This window comes from Cladosporium halotolerans (genome assembly GCF_011745625.1).
Source record: "Cladosporium halotolerans strain TM138-S3 chromosome Unknown Sca16, whole genome shotgun sequence".
Taxonomy (NCBI): domain Eukaryota; kingdom Fungi; phylum Ascomycota; class Dothideomycetes; order Cladosporiales; family Cladosporiaceae; genus Cladosporium; species Cladosporium halotolerans.
In genome coordinates this window covers 509714-521332 of record NW_027191467.1, presented here as the reverse complement: position 1 = coordinate 521332, position 11619 = coordinate 509714, and the positions used below count along the sequence as shown (strand labels likewise).

The 11619-nt window shown below is 55.7% G+C and overlaps 5 protein-coding genes across 5 annotated transcripts; 3 read left to right on the top strand and 2 right to left on the bottom strand.

Annotated features, from left to right (window-relative positions):
• Nucleotides 1-873: 873 nt before the first annotated feature.
• Nucleotides 874-2454, bottom strand: WHR41_04908 (uncharacterized protein; the record flags this gene model as incomplete). Its single annotated transcript, XM_069373514.1, has 1 exon — nt 874-2454. The coding sequence occupies one exon, from the start codon at nt 2452-2454 to the stop codon at nt 874-876; it is 1581 nt and encodes a 526-aa protein (XP_069229100.1).
• Nucleotides 2455-2831: 377 nt separating this feature from the next.
• On the top strand, nt 2832-5461 carry WHR41_04907 (uncharacterized protein; the record flags this gene model as incomplete). The annotated part of the gene is made up of 2 exons (XM_069373513.1): nt 2832-3178; nt 3237-5461. Exons 1-2 carry the CDS (start codon nt 3013-3015, stop codon nt 5459-5461), a joined length of 2391 nt encoding a protein of 796 aa, XP_069229105.1. The 5' UTR covers nt 2832-3012.
• Nucleotides 5462-5696: 235 nt separating this feature from the next.
• WHR41_04906 (uncharacterized protein) lies at nt 5697-6977 on the top strand (the record flags this gene model as incomplete). Its single annotated transcript, XM_069373512.1, has 2 exons — nt 5697-5805; nt 5866-6977. 2 exons carry the CDS (start codon nt 5697-5699, stop codon nt 6840-6842), a joined length of 1086 nt encoding a protein of 361 aa, XP_069229106.1. The 3' UTR covers nt 6843-6977.
• Nucleotides 6978-7189: 212 nt separating this feature from the next.
• Nucleotides 7190-7594, bottom strand: WHR41_04905 (uncharacterized protein; the record flags this gene model as incomplete). The annotated part of the gene is made up of 1 exon (XM_069373511.1): nt 7190-7594. One exon carries the CDS (start codon nt 7592-7594, stop codon nt 7190-7192), a length of 405 nt encoding a protein of 134 aa, XP_069229107.1.
• A 1357-nt stretch (nt 7595-8951) lies between these two features.
• On the top strand, nt 8952-11009 carry WHR41_04904 (uncharacterized protein; the record flags this gene model as incomplete). Its single annotated transcript, XM_069373510.1, has 1 exon — nt 8952-11009. The coding sequence occupies one exon, from the start codon at nt 8952-8954 to the stop codon at nt 11007-11009; it is 2058 nt and encodes a 685-aa protein (XP_069229108.1).
• Between the last annotated feature and the right edge of the window lie 610 nt (nt 11010-11619).

The window sequence follows — 11619 nt, the reverse complement described above, 5'->3', positions numbered from 1 at the left end:
CGGCGAAGAGATCGTAGGATGCCGTGGATGGGTGGGGCGTCAAGCACCCGGGACTAAGACGGAGGGAACCATTTCAACGACCTACAGCACACCAAGCGGGTAAATACAACTTCCAAACCAGCGCGGGGTGCGAGACTGCCAAGATCTCATCGCCAATGCTCACGCGCTTATAACAGAGCCGGACTTTTGGGACACTTCTCGTTAAAAGTAGCTTGGGAATAGACTTGAGACGCTGAAACGGCCGCATGAGTGACATAGGACATGAAGGCGTCTAAGACAGGACCTGGCCACGTTCAATTCGCTACTGTAGTTACTCCTGTATCTGTGTGCATGCCGGCGTGTCATGATCGGATCAACCAATGAGAGCGCAGAGCTCATAGAATCGGCGCATCTGAACATGCGAGTGCCGAAGCGTGTGTGGCTTCTTTGCGCATGGCTGACGCGAAGAATACCGAAGCGGCAGGCCAGTACTTGTCGTCTTCTTTGCCACAGATATCCAGCTCTTAATTCGCATCAAAAGGTTCACCGGGGCGCGGACTGTTAGCCCAGACTTTCGTATAAGTGGGCCGGACCTGACTGCTTGAGCCTTGCATACGCCAATGATCGTATGGACCAATGGATCGCGGTGCATTGTTATGCTTGCAACTCAGGCAGAAAAATATGCGAGGGAATGCGCGTGCTTGTCACGGCCGATAATGATCTGGTGGGCCGGAATTACGGTATTGCTGGCCGTTCACTTCGCCACCACACCGCATGGACCTGTTTGGGCCCTTCTGCCAATTGGTACTGTTTTCCTGAAGCTCTTGATCATGGTCACTGTCCCTTGTTCTTGATACTTCCCCAAGTAACCGGTATCAAGTCATTCCCCGGCGTTCAAGGCCGCGTGCCAACATCGCGAGACGCCTGGCCATTCGGAGCAGTCTCATACGATGGAGTCTGCAGCTTGGGCAATGTCACATTCTCGCTTGAGCTCGCGTGGTGCTGTCGTGACGTTACCGGCGTCAGGTCCGAAATTGAAGCCATTCTTGATTCTCGATCTCTAGTGCCTGACGACGCGCTGTCACTGATCAACTCGTCCAAGGCCATTGAGTCGAGACGGTCAGACGAAGTGAAAGAAGTGCCAGAGCCCAAGCTCATCAAGCCCTTCTTGGATAACGGTTGGTTGCGCGCAAAGCGCTTCGCCGCTTTTTCAATGGTGTCGATAATGGTCTGCCGTTGCTGCTCCCGACCGACCAGATGAGTCGGTAGCTTGAAGAAGCAAGAAACGTCGTTGGAGGCTATCTTGAAATCGTCCAAAGCTTTGCTATCGCCATCTGTTAGGATATTCTTGAGAGTCTGGAGATCATGCTTGACGCCAGATGCGCTATTATAACGATCGTCCATAGACTTGTGAGTCATCTTCTGAACGATTGCAGACAAGGAATCTGGCACGTCAGCCCTGATGCTGGTTGCTGTTGGCATGCGCCGCGAGAGGACATTTTGCATGATTTCGAGAGGCGTGTTGCCGGCGAAAGCAGGCGAACCTGTCAGCATCGTCCAGAAGAGAATGCCCAGACTGTAGATGTCGGTGCGACTGTCCGGCTCTGCTGGAAGGCGACCCGTTTGCTCGGGTGCAATAAATTGCAACTTGTGTTCAACACCGCGCTGGGCTGTGAGACTGGACCAGCCCGCTGATGTCAAGCCATGCTCGAAGCTTCTAGCACCCGAGCCAAAGTTGATCAGTCGTACCTGGTTGGTGTCTTTGTTGTAATGAAACGCATCGCCTCGAAGTTCGCCGTGAACCATCTCATGACCATGGTGCAGGATCTCGCAGCACTCACTGGCGCCGATGGCAAAGTCGAGAAATGTCAGGAGCGGGATTTGCTTGATGCGCTCAGTTGCCAGCTCCGCAGGCGATGTGGCCTTGTAGAAGTTGGGGCCAAACTCCACAATGTCGAACAAATAGTTACTGCCAGGTGCTTCGATAACACTGACTGCAAGAGGCTTATCCCCAGATTGCTTCGCCGGCAATCGGTAAAAGTTCAATGGCTTCACGAAGTGTACATTGTCCTCCTCGGATAGCTTCCTGAGCGCAACAGCCTGTTTGTACTCCCGCTCCAGACGTAATGCATGTTTCGATACGCGCGCGATTACGTATAGCTCGTTCTCTTTCTCACTTTCGGATGAAGTCGAAGCAGCAAGGTTCGTCGAGCCATCGTCGCTTTGGCCGAAGTCTGAATGGGTGCGCTCACTTCCAGGACGAGAGGAGCGGCTAGGACTTTTAGGGTCTAGAAAAGCGCTTCCAGGTTTGCGTTTTCCAAAAAAGTGCCAGTCGTCGTAGCTGGAGTGAAAAGGCGTCACCTCTTCGGAGAACGTATAATCGGGGACGCCCTCGCGTAAGCGCTCAAACATTCGTGCGACGCGCTCGGGTGGGACATTCTTGGGCTTCTGCCGCTGAATAGTTCGCTCGTCCATGGTAAGTAGAGTTTGTTGATGTTCAGCGCATATCCGATTGGTGTCCAGACAGTTGTAAGGAAGGATCCAAGTGCCGCGTTCCAGCGCGTGAGGGAATTGGCGTGCGAAGTAAACTGAATGGGCGTATCTCGCACACTTATGCGCCGAGCAACGTATACGGGCGTCCAGTTATCCGCGGCGTAAATGCACGAGTCTTTTGTGCGCTTGATTTGCGCAAAGTAACGTGTAGATAAGACGTGTTGTGGCTGTTGCGACATCTCGTGCCCTTCGAGAGACCTGTGGTGGTGGTTGCTTCGCGGATGCTTCCCGTGGTGGGGGCGAGCAGCAGCCTGTCTGTTCTAGCACCACCAACGAAGGAGGTGTCGGCTCGAGGACTCACAGGTACTGCGGGCGCCCTGCGAGTTCACTTCCACTCCCTTCTCCCGAGGATACGTGCATGATCGTATTTCTTGCGCCCGTCAATCAGCTCTCAGCGCGCGATCGCCCCGAAGCCCAAAGGAATACGATGCAGGCATCGCTGTCATAAGCTTCCCGTCCGATTACAACAGCACTGGCAGGATGGCGGACCATGAGTCGGAGCAGAGGGCACACGACAGTCCTTCTGAGGATGGAGAGCCCGTACAAAAGCCCCGCGAACTCCCCGCGGACCTGCCCAGATCTCTAGACGACCGCAAGAGCTTCCCCTCCTACAACCAAGAGACCGAGTATTACGATGCCTGGCAGGGTGAGCCACCTTCAAATGCTTTGTCGAGCGTGAGTTTCATGACACTCATACCGTCCAGGCCAGTCACAATTCATCTCCGCGCCCACTCTCGCGAAACCGACCAATTTCAACCTCTCCCTTCATGAGCCTGACGATAGCGACCTCTTCGACGGAAATGATGAAGCACGCATGGCGCAGATGCTAAATCTGCAATCCCACCAAGGAGATGGGGAAGATGCTGGAGAAGCCGCTGAGGAGGACGTTCTCCGTGACGACCAGATGTCGCGTGACCAGAAAGCGAAGGCGCTGCAGGACTTCCTGTTCATGGCTGCTAGCAATGGCGATGCGCAGCGAGTACAACGACTTGTTCGAGGTTCTGCTTCGGATTTGGTTGAGATAGATGCCGTGGACGCTGAGGGGACTCCGCCTATCGTGTACGCAAGCTGCTTCGGACACAAGGAGGTTGTGCTTGGACTGCTGAATGCTGGTGCGACGGTCGATATGCAGGACCGAAACCAGTGGACCGCGCTTATGTGGGCTATGACGAACCGACACAAGGATATCGCGAAGACATTGCTGGATCATGGTGCATCTACAGAGGTCAAATCGTCCAGCGGTAGAACTGCTCTAGATTTTGTACCGCCGAACAGCGAGATGTCGGATTTCCTCCAGCACAGCGGATACTCGATAGGAAATGCCGGCGTCACGGACGACTTTTACAACGCTGGATTTTCGCAAGATCGATTTGAGGAAGAGCTAGCAGAAAGCGAGATGAGACGAAGGATGATGATGGAGAGTGCCATGAATCTGGAAGTAGATCTTGGAAACTTGGGCTTGGACGAGCAGCCGGAGCCTATGGACGAGCTCGAAGAACCTCAAAATTTCGTCTGGGATCGTTGTCTGAATGATCAGATGTTCGTTTTCATGGAGAACGATATCGAGCACATCCTGGACATCGTCGTTACCAACATGACCCCGCAACGAACAGCTTCGCAGAAGCCCGTACCCGCCAACATAATCTTCTTGGGAGCACGATATGCATTTTATCACGCAAGCAAGGAACTGCTCGCTGACTGGCTGGAATCGGCCCAGGAGAAGGTTTATGCCGTTGTCGACAAGTGCCAGTGGGACATGACGATACTGGCTTTCTGGATATCCAATGCGACATTGCTTCTCTACTACCTGAAGAAGGATCCAGGCCTTGCTCAGGAGACAACTCATTTCCAAGCGCAAATGGCAGAATTGATCCATGAGATCTACATCCTCATCATCCGAGACGCAGAGCGGCGCATGGATAAGGTCCTCGATACCGCAATCTTGGACCATGAGACTATCCCTGGATTCGAGGATATTGCTTTCCAGAACGAGTGGAAGTTCCTTCGGTCAAAACCCAAGGTCAAGCCCGAACCAGCGGACAAGCGCTTTCGACCACCCTCGCCCAAGCGAAAGGCTCAAATATCTCCTCGAAACATCACCTCGCTTCTGTCATCGACATTGTTCGTGTTGGACTTGTACGACGTGCATTCGGTGATCACTGCGCAAATCCTCTCACAACTCCACTATTGGCTCGGTGCAGAGATTTTCAACCGGATAATGTCGAACAAGAAATACCTGGCACGCACTAAAGCGATGCAGATTCGAATGAACATTTCAACCCTCGAGGACTGGGCGAGAACGAACAATCGCCAGCCAGAGCACTACGAAGGTGGCATGACAACGCCAGTTGGTGAAGCGACGATCGATGCAGCTCGAAGACACCTGGCTCCCGTCGTTCAACTGTTGCAGTGGCTGCAGTGCTTCTCCTCCTTGGGTGAGGACGAAGAGGCGATGGAGACGACCATCCAGCAGCTTCCCACCCTTTCCACAATGCAACTCTTGCACGCAGTCAAATACTACCGCGCCGAAGTCGGAGAGAAGACCTTGAGCAAGAACGCGATGAAATCTGTGCAGGGTATCAAGATCAAAATCAACAAGGCGGCGGCCGAGTCTTCGATCACAGGGTCAGATCCGCAAGTCCCAGGTACGCCGCAAACGCCTGGAGCAAACGGTATTCACAGAGACGACGACGATGTACCAGAGAGCAATCTGTTGAATCCTGCACTTCTTCTGCCATTCCACTTGCCCACGTCAACAGACATGTTGGTCAGCTACGGCGCCGGCTTCGGCGGGGTAAACAAGGAGCGCGAACGGCGCTATATCCCCTCAGTTCCGCCGGAGTTCTTGACCAAGCTGGACCCAAACGGAGGCCAAGGAACGAAAGACATCTATGAGAACGCAAGGTGGAGCGAAAATGACAGTTCGTGATTGCTGCGCGTCGAACACAGAACTCTAAAGCCGACCTCGCGTGCTTTCGGCGACTTGGCGACATCGGCGGGCTCCGCGTATCTCCACAATGACCCCATGCTATCGAGTAACCATCGAGTAACTCCAAACACCCTGCTATCGGTAGTGGGGCTGCCCAATGCCCCGCGCCAGTATAACAGTCATTTTTTGTTAACTGAATAGCTGCACCCAAAATACCCAATTCTTTATTCACACAATGGAAGCTCCAATCATCGCACCCGAATCTGTCAAGCAGGTCGTCGACAATGCGGCTGTCAAGCCAGTCGCAGCCGAATCAATCGACCAGACTTTCAACGACAGCATAGGTGTGAATTTGCAATCCACAACATGGAGGATCATTGGTGGCAGTTTCTAACATTCGCAAGACCTCGTGAACAGCGCTCTCGGTTCCCGCATCCTCTCCTTCTCCGACGAATGGTTCGCGGCAGCCGAGAACCTCTACAACCCCAAACCTCCCGTCCGCAAACCCGGTGTCTTCACATACGCAGGCGCATGGTACGATGGCTGGGAGACGCGCCGACACAACACAGAGCCCTTCGACTACGTCGTCTTCCGCCTCGGCGTCGCATCGGGCAAAGTGCGAGGCGTGGAAATCGACACGGCCTTCTTCAATGGCAACCAGGCCCCCGAGGTCGCCGTAGAGGGCTGCTTCGCGTCGGACGACAAAGAGGACGAGATCAAGAGCAAGGACTTCAAGGGCTGGGAGACCATCCTGCCCAAGCAGGAGTGCGGCCCCAGCCAGCGCCACGGCTGGCTGCTGCCCGCCGCCGGCTCGGCCAAGGCCTACACGCACGTGCGCCTGCAGATGTTCCCGGACGGCGGCATCGCGCGCTTCCGGCTGTTCGGCGACGTCGTGCCCGTGCTGCCGCAGGACACGAGCGCGGTCTTCGACCTCGCGGCGACGGTCAACGGCGGCGTCGCCGTCAAGTGCTCCGACCAGCACTTCGGCACGAAGGACAACCTGCTGCTCCCCGGCCGCGGCGTCGACATGGGTGACGGCTGGGAGACGAAGCGCTCGCGCGGCGAGCACGTCGACTGGGTGATTGTGAAGCTCGGCACGCCCGGCGTCATCGAGAAGGTCGTCATCGACACCGCGCACTTCCGCGGCAACTTCCCGCAGAAGGTGCAGGTGTTCGCCGCGCCGGCTGCGGACAAGGTGCCGGAGCACGAGGACAAGGTTTGGACGGAGATCGTGGCGCCGCAGAAGACGGGCCCGGACGCGGAGCACGAGTACGGCGCGGGCGTGCTGAAGGATGTTGGCTCGGCGTATGGGTATGTTAAGATGGTCATTATTCCTGATGGTGGCGTGAAGCGCATTAGGGTGTTTGGACGCAGGGGTTGAGATCGATACCTCGCATGTAGCTTGAGACTTGGGGAACAATTCATCATGGAAACACTTGAAATAGACTTTTGATGTCTCACTGGTGTTTCATTTGTTACCTGACGACGCCGCTGTATGGATGTTCGTTCAGCACGATCGCTTGTTAGGCTTCCCAATTAGTGTCGACGTTGTCCACGCCTGATTTCGACGAGACGAGCGAGACATGGACTTGATGGGAGAGCGAAATCGAGGAGAATGAAAAATAGAGGGAATGAGCGTTTTCAATTGATGCAAGCTGTGCAACCCTAGCTACAACCCTCTTCATCGTCTCCTATCGTACAAAATCCCCGCCAATTTGAATCAATCACTTAAGCGACACCAGTAGTCTTCTTGACCTGCACCTTGAAGCTCTCCTTCTGCTTGTCAGCATCGCTGCTGGTGGCAGCGTACACCTGCTTGTCGCCGTAGTAGTTGTAGCGGGTGCCGGCGGCGACGTCGGAGACCTCGGCCTGCAGCTTAAGGTCGTTCTTGTCGGCGCTGGTGTCGATGTAGGCCGAGACGCCGTCGGCGCCCTCGCACTTGACGTAGTCCTTGTCCTCGAGCGAGCCCGCGCAGTGAGCCTCGGAGTCCTTGAAGGAGACGTCGAAGTTGTAGTAGCAGCCGGCGGTGCAGCCGAAGACGAAGTTGGAGACGGCGAAGGAGTCCTTCTTGGTGGAGGGAGCGGCGGCGGCGAGGGAGGCGGCGCCGAGGGTGAGGAGGGTGAAGGCGTGCATTTTTGTGGTGGTTGGTTGTGTGTGGTTTTTGGAGAAAGAGTGTAGTAGTTGGTTGGTTGATTGAGTTTGGTTGATGAGATGTCTTTGTTGTTTGTTGGATGATGAGAGTACTTAGCAAGTGGGATGACCTGTCGTTTATATATTCTTCTGTCTGTCTACCAGCATGATCAAAGGCCTCGGAGCATTGCGCCTTGCACCAAGGTGTGAGGTCACAGTAGGTCTGTGTGCTTTGGGCAATACGAGGTGGGTCCGGACCCTGCACCGCAGTTTTGGCCTAGTACAGTGTTTAGGCTTGAAGATCTGCTTCTATTATTACCCAAGGCCTGCCGTTGTAGACAGGCCGTCTGCCGACGGATGTTTGGCAGGACAAATGATACGACTGATCTTCCAGTGGCCTCTATACGAGTTGGCCTTTGTTTCCGGAGATCACCCGTATTTGCTAACGCGCAGTGGGGTGGCGACGGCGGCCTCTGCATGCTGGAAATACCTCATCCTGGTCACGAGACGCTCGAGCGGAGATGGCCAAAGCGAATTACCAGCGCGTTCTGCAGCGACGTGGAAGTGGCCCGGCGACTTCGTTTCTTCTCCACCTCGTCTCAGGAGTACCGTTACAGCAGTAAGGCTTGGGGTCGTCGGTGAGGATGCGTGAAATTGAGAAAGCACGTGTACGAAAGTCCATGATTCGGCGTTCGGGGAACACTCGCAGTGCCACTTGGCAGGTCCTTCACCTGCAGAGGTGAAGTGCTGCGCGCGCACCCAGGAGATGCGACGTAGGTATGCTCTCAACAGGCGAGCCGCACTCAAGGTGCAGCACCCAACCTCGCGATCCACGTGATGATGTGCTCATGGAAACCCCGGCCAAAAATACCCTCGGCCCAGACCGAAGCGCAACTGTGTGCAACCACGGAGGACGACGGCTCAGGCCAAGGTTTCACAGGACCACACGCTGTCCAGCCGTGGACGGCGTCTGCTAATACCCACCCACAACACCTGGCCGGATGCTATGTCGACGTCGCGGCGTCTTCAAAGACGTATCGGACCGCCATCCTGCCGCCTCCTTTACCCTAACCGTTTCCAATCCTTCCCGGCCGGAGCCAAGCGCGGCGAGTGACGTGTGCCTCTGCCGAAAGGCGGAGATGCGGAGCTGCGCTGTGGGGGAACCTAGCCGAGCAGAGGAGGAGATGCGATCAGCCTCATCTGAAAGGCACGTCCGCTCAACCGATCGACCGAGAGGACCTAAGCTCGGCTCTGCAATGCATCCTGCATGGTCAATCGTTTTTAGGTCAGCTAGGTAGGTCATTGTTCCTCTTGTACTACAATACATCTCCCAGTACCCAAACCCGTCTCTCGTACCACAATGGGCCCGAGAAACATCACTTCCGACGTGCACGCTGCGTCTCTCAGTGATCCGTCCAAGTTCTGGGCGCACCAGGCCAGCCAATTGAGCTGGAGCAAAGCGCCTACATCGTCCTTCAAGAAATTCCCGAAGAAGTTGAAAGACGGCAGTTCGCATGACAGTTGGACTTGGTTCCCGGACGGAGAGATCAGCACATCATACAACTGCATTGACCGACACGTTGAAGCCAGCCACGGCGACAACACGGCCATAATCTGGGACAGTCCTGTATCCAACAGCAAGCAGAAGATCAGCTATGCCGAGCTTCAAAAAGAGGTCGCGACGCTCGCGGGCGCGTTGCGGGAAGAGGGTGTACAGAAGGGCGATGTGGTGCTGATTTACATGCCCATGATCCCGGCGGCTCTGATTGGCATTTTCGCGACAATCAGGTTGGGCGCGATCCATGCGGTTGTCTTTGGAGGCTTCAGCGCTGCTTCGCTCGCTCAGAGGATCGAAGCTAGCCAGCCCAAAGTCATTCTCACAGCTTCCTGCGGCATCGAAGGTGCCAAGGGTCCCCTGTCATATCAACCGATGGTGCGTGGTGGCATTGAGAAAAGCCCCCATAAGCCGAAGAAAACGATCATCTTCCAGCGAGAGCAAAGTAAATGGGAGGACGTTCGCGAGGAGAAAGGTGAACGCCTCTGGCAGAGCCTGGTGAAATCCGCAAAGGATAGAGGGGTGACTGCCGAGAATGTCGCGGTCAGCAGCAGTGACGGACTGTATATCATCTACACCAGCGGGACAACAGGTCTGCCTAAGGGCGTGCTGCGAGAAGCAGGAGGACACGCGGTTGGACTGAACCTGAGCATCCGATATTTGTTCGGTATCAAGGGACCGGGAGATGTCATATTCACTGCCAGCGATATCGGGTGGGTCGTGGGGCACTCATACATCATTTACGCTCCCTTGCTCGCTGGCGCGACAACCGTCCTTTTTGAAGGCAAGCCTGTTGGCACACCGGATGCCAGCACATTCTGGAGAATCCTAGAAGAATACAAGGTAAACTCGCTCTTCACCGCGCCAACTGCTCTACGTGCAATCAGAAAGGAAGATCCCGACAACAAGTTCTTCGAAGAGACCGGGCGCAGGGGCGGGCTCAAGAACCTCCGCGGCTTGTTCCTGGCAGGCGAGAGGAGCGAACCTTCCATCGTCCAAATGTACGACGACCTGCTCGGCAAACACTGCGCGCTCAACGCCCACGTGATCGACAACTGGTGGTCGTCCGAGTCCGGCTCGCCAATGACCGGCCTACCTCTCATCCCCTCCACAGGCTTCTCCTACAGCGACATGACCGGCACAGACCCCCTACACATCAAGCCCGGCTCAGCCGGCAAGCCCATGCCAGGCTTCGACATCCGCATCGTCGACGACGACGGCGAGCCCGTCGCCCAAGGCACAATGGGCAACATCGTTCTCGGCACGCCACTCGCACCCACGGGTCTGACAACGCTGTGGAACGACAACGAACGCTTTTACAAGAGCTATTTAAAACGCTTCTCTGGCCGCTGGCTCGACACCGGCGACGCGGGCATCATCGACGACGACGGCTACGTGCACATCATGTCGCGCAGCGACGACATCATCAACGTCGCCGCGCACCGCCTGAGCACCGGCGCCATCGAACAAGCCGTCAGCTCGCACCCCAAAGTCACGGAAGTCGCCGTCGTCAGCCTGCCGGACCACATGAAGGGCCACGTGCCGTTCGCGTTCATCGCCATCTCCGACCCGCCGGCGAATCTACTGAAAGAGTTGAACGAAAGAGTGAGGGAGTCGATCGGGGGCATCGCGTCGCTGAGCGGGTTTATTGCGTCGCCGGGGATTATCCCGCGCACGAGGTCGGGGAAGACGCTGAGGAGGGTGCTGAAGGAGTTGTTGGAGAACGCGGTCGAGGGGAAGTTCGACAAGGAGGTGAGTGTGCCGGCGACGGTCGAGGACGCGAGCGTGGTTGAGAAAGCGAAGGTGGCGGTCAAGGAGTACTTCACGAAAGGCGAAGGAGCGAAGATCAAGGCGAAGCTGTGAAGAAAGAGAATGCCAGTCAGCGCCGTGTTTTGTACGATCTGCTTGTATACGACCTTGGATGTACATACGATACCTTATGAATTCAGAAGAGACGAAGTGCGCAGCTCACTGCTCGCCAGCGCCCACGGCTTTCAAGTACATGCTCTGGCCCGTCTCGACCGACCTCCCCAAAAGACTGAAGATGAGGACAGCGAAAGCGGAGAAGATCGCGACGTTCAGGTCGTTGATGCCGAAGACGAAGTATCTCTGGAAGAACGGCATGGCGCGGCCTCTGCCCGTAAGTAACCGGATGGTGAGCGCGTGCAGGTAGGCCAGGAACAAGGTTGATGTGAACATGTACAGTGGTCTGCTTGCCTCCGGGAGTGCTTCCGCGATGATGTGTGTGTTGATGTTCTGCAGCTGAAGCACCACGGAAGTGGTGAACACACATGCGTGGAGCTCGCTGAGAGGCATGGCGGGTGTTATTGTTGGTGCGACAGTGTTCTGACGGCTGTTGCGCGATGTGTTGAGCGAATTGCTGAAGTTGAGGTTCAATTGCGACGTCTGAATAGCTTGTTGAAGTATTTTGCGAAGGAATAGAGTATCTTCAGCAGCGCGGATGATGTTGTGT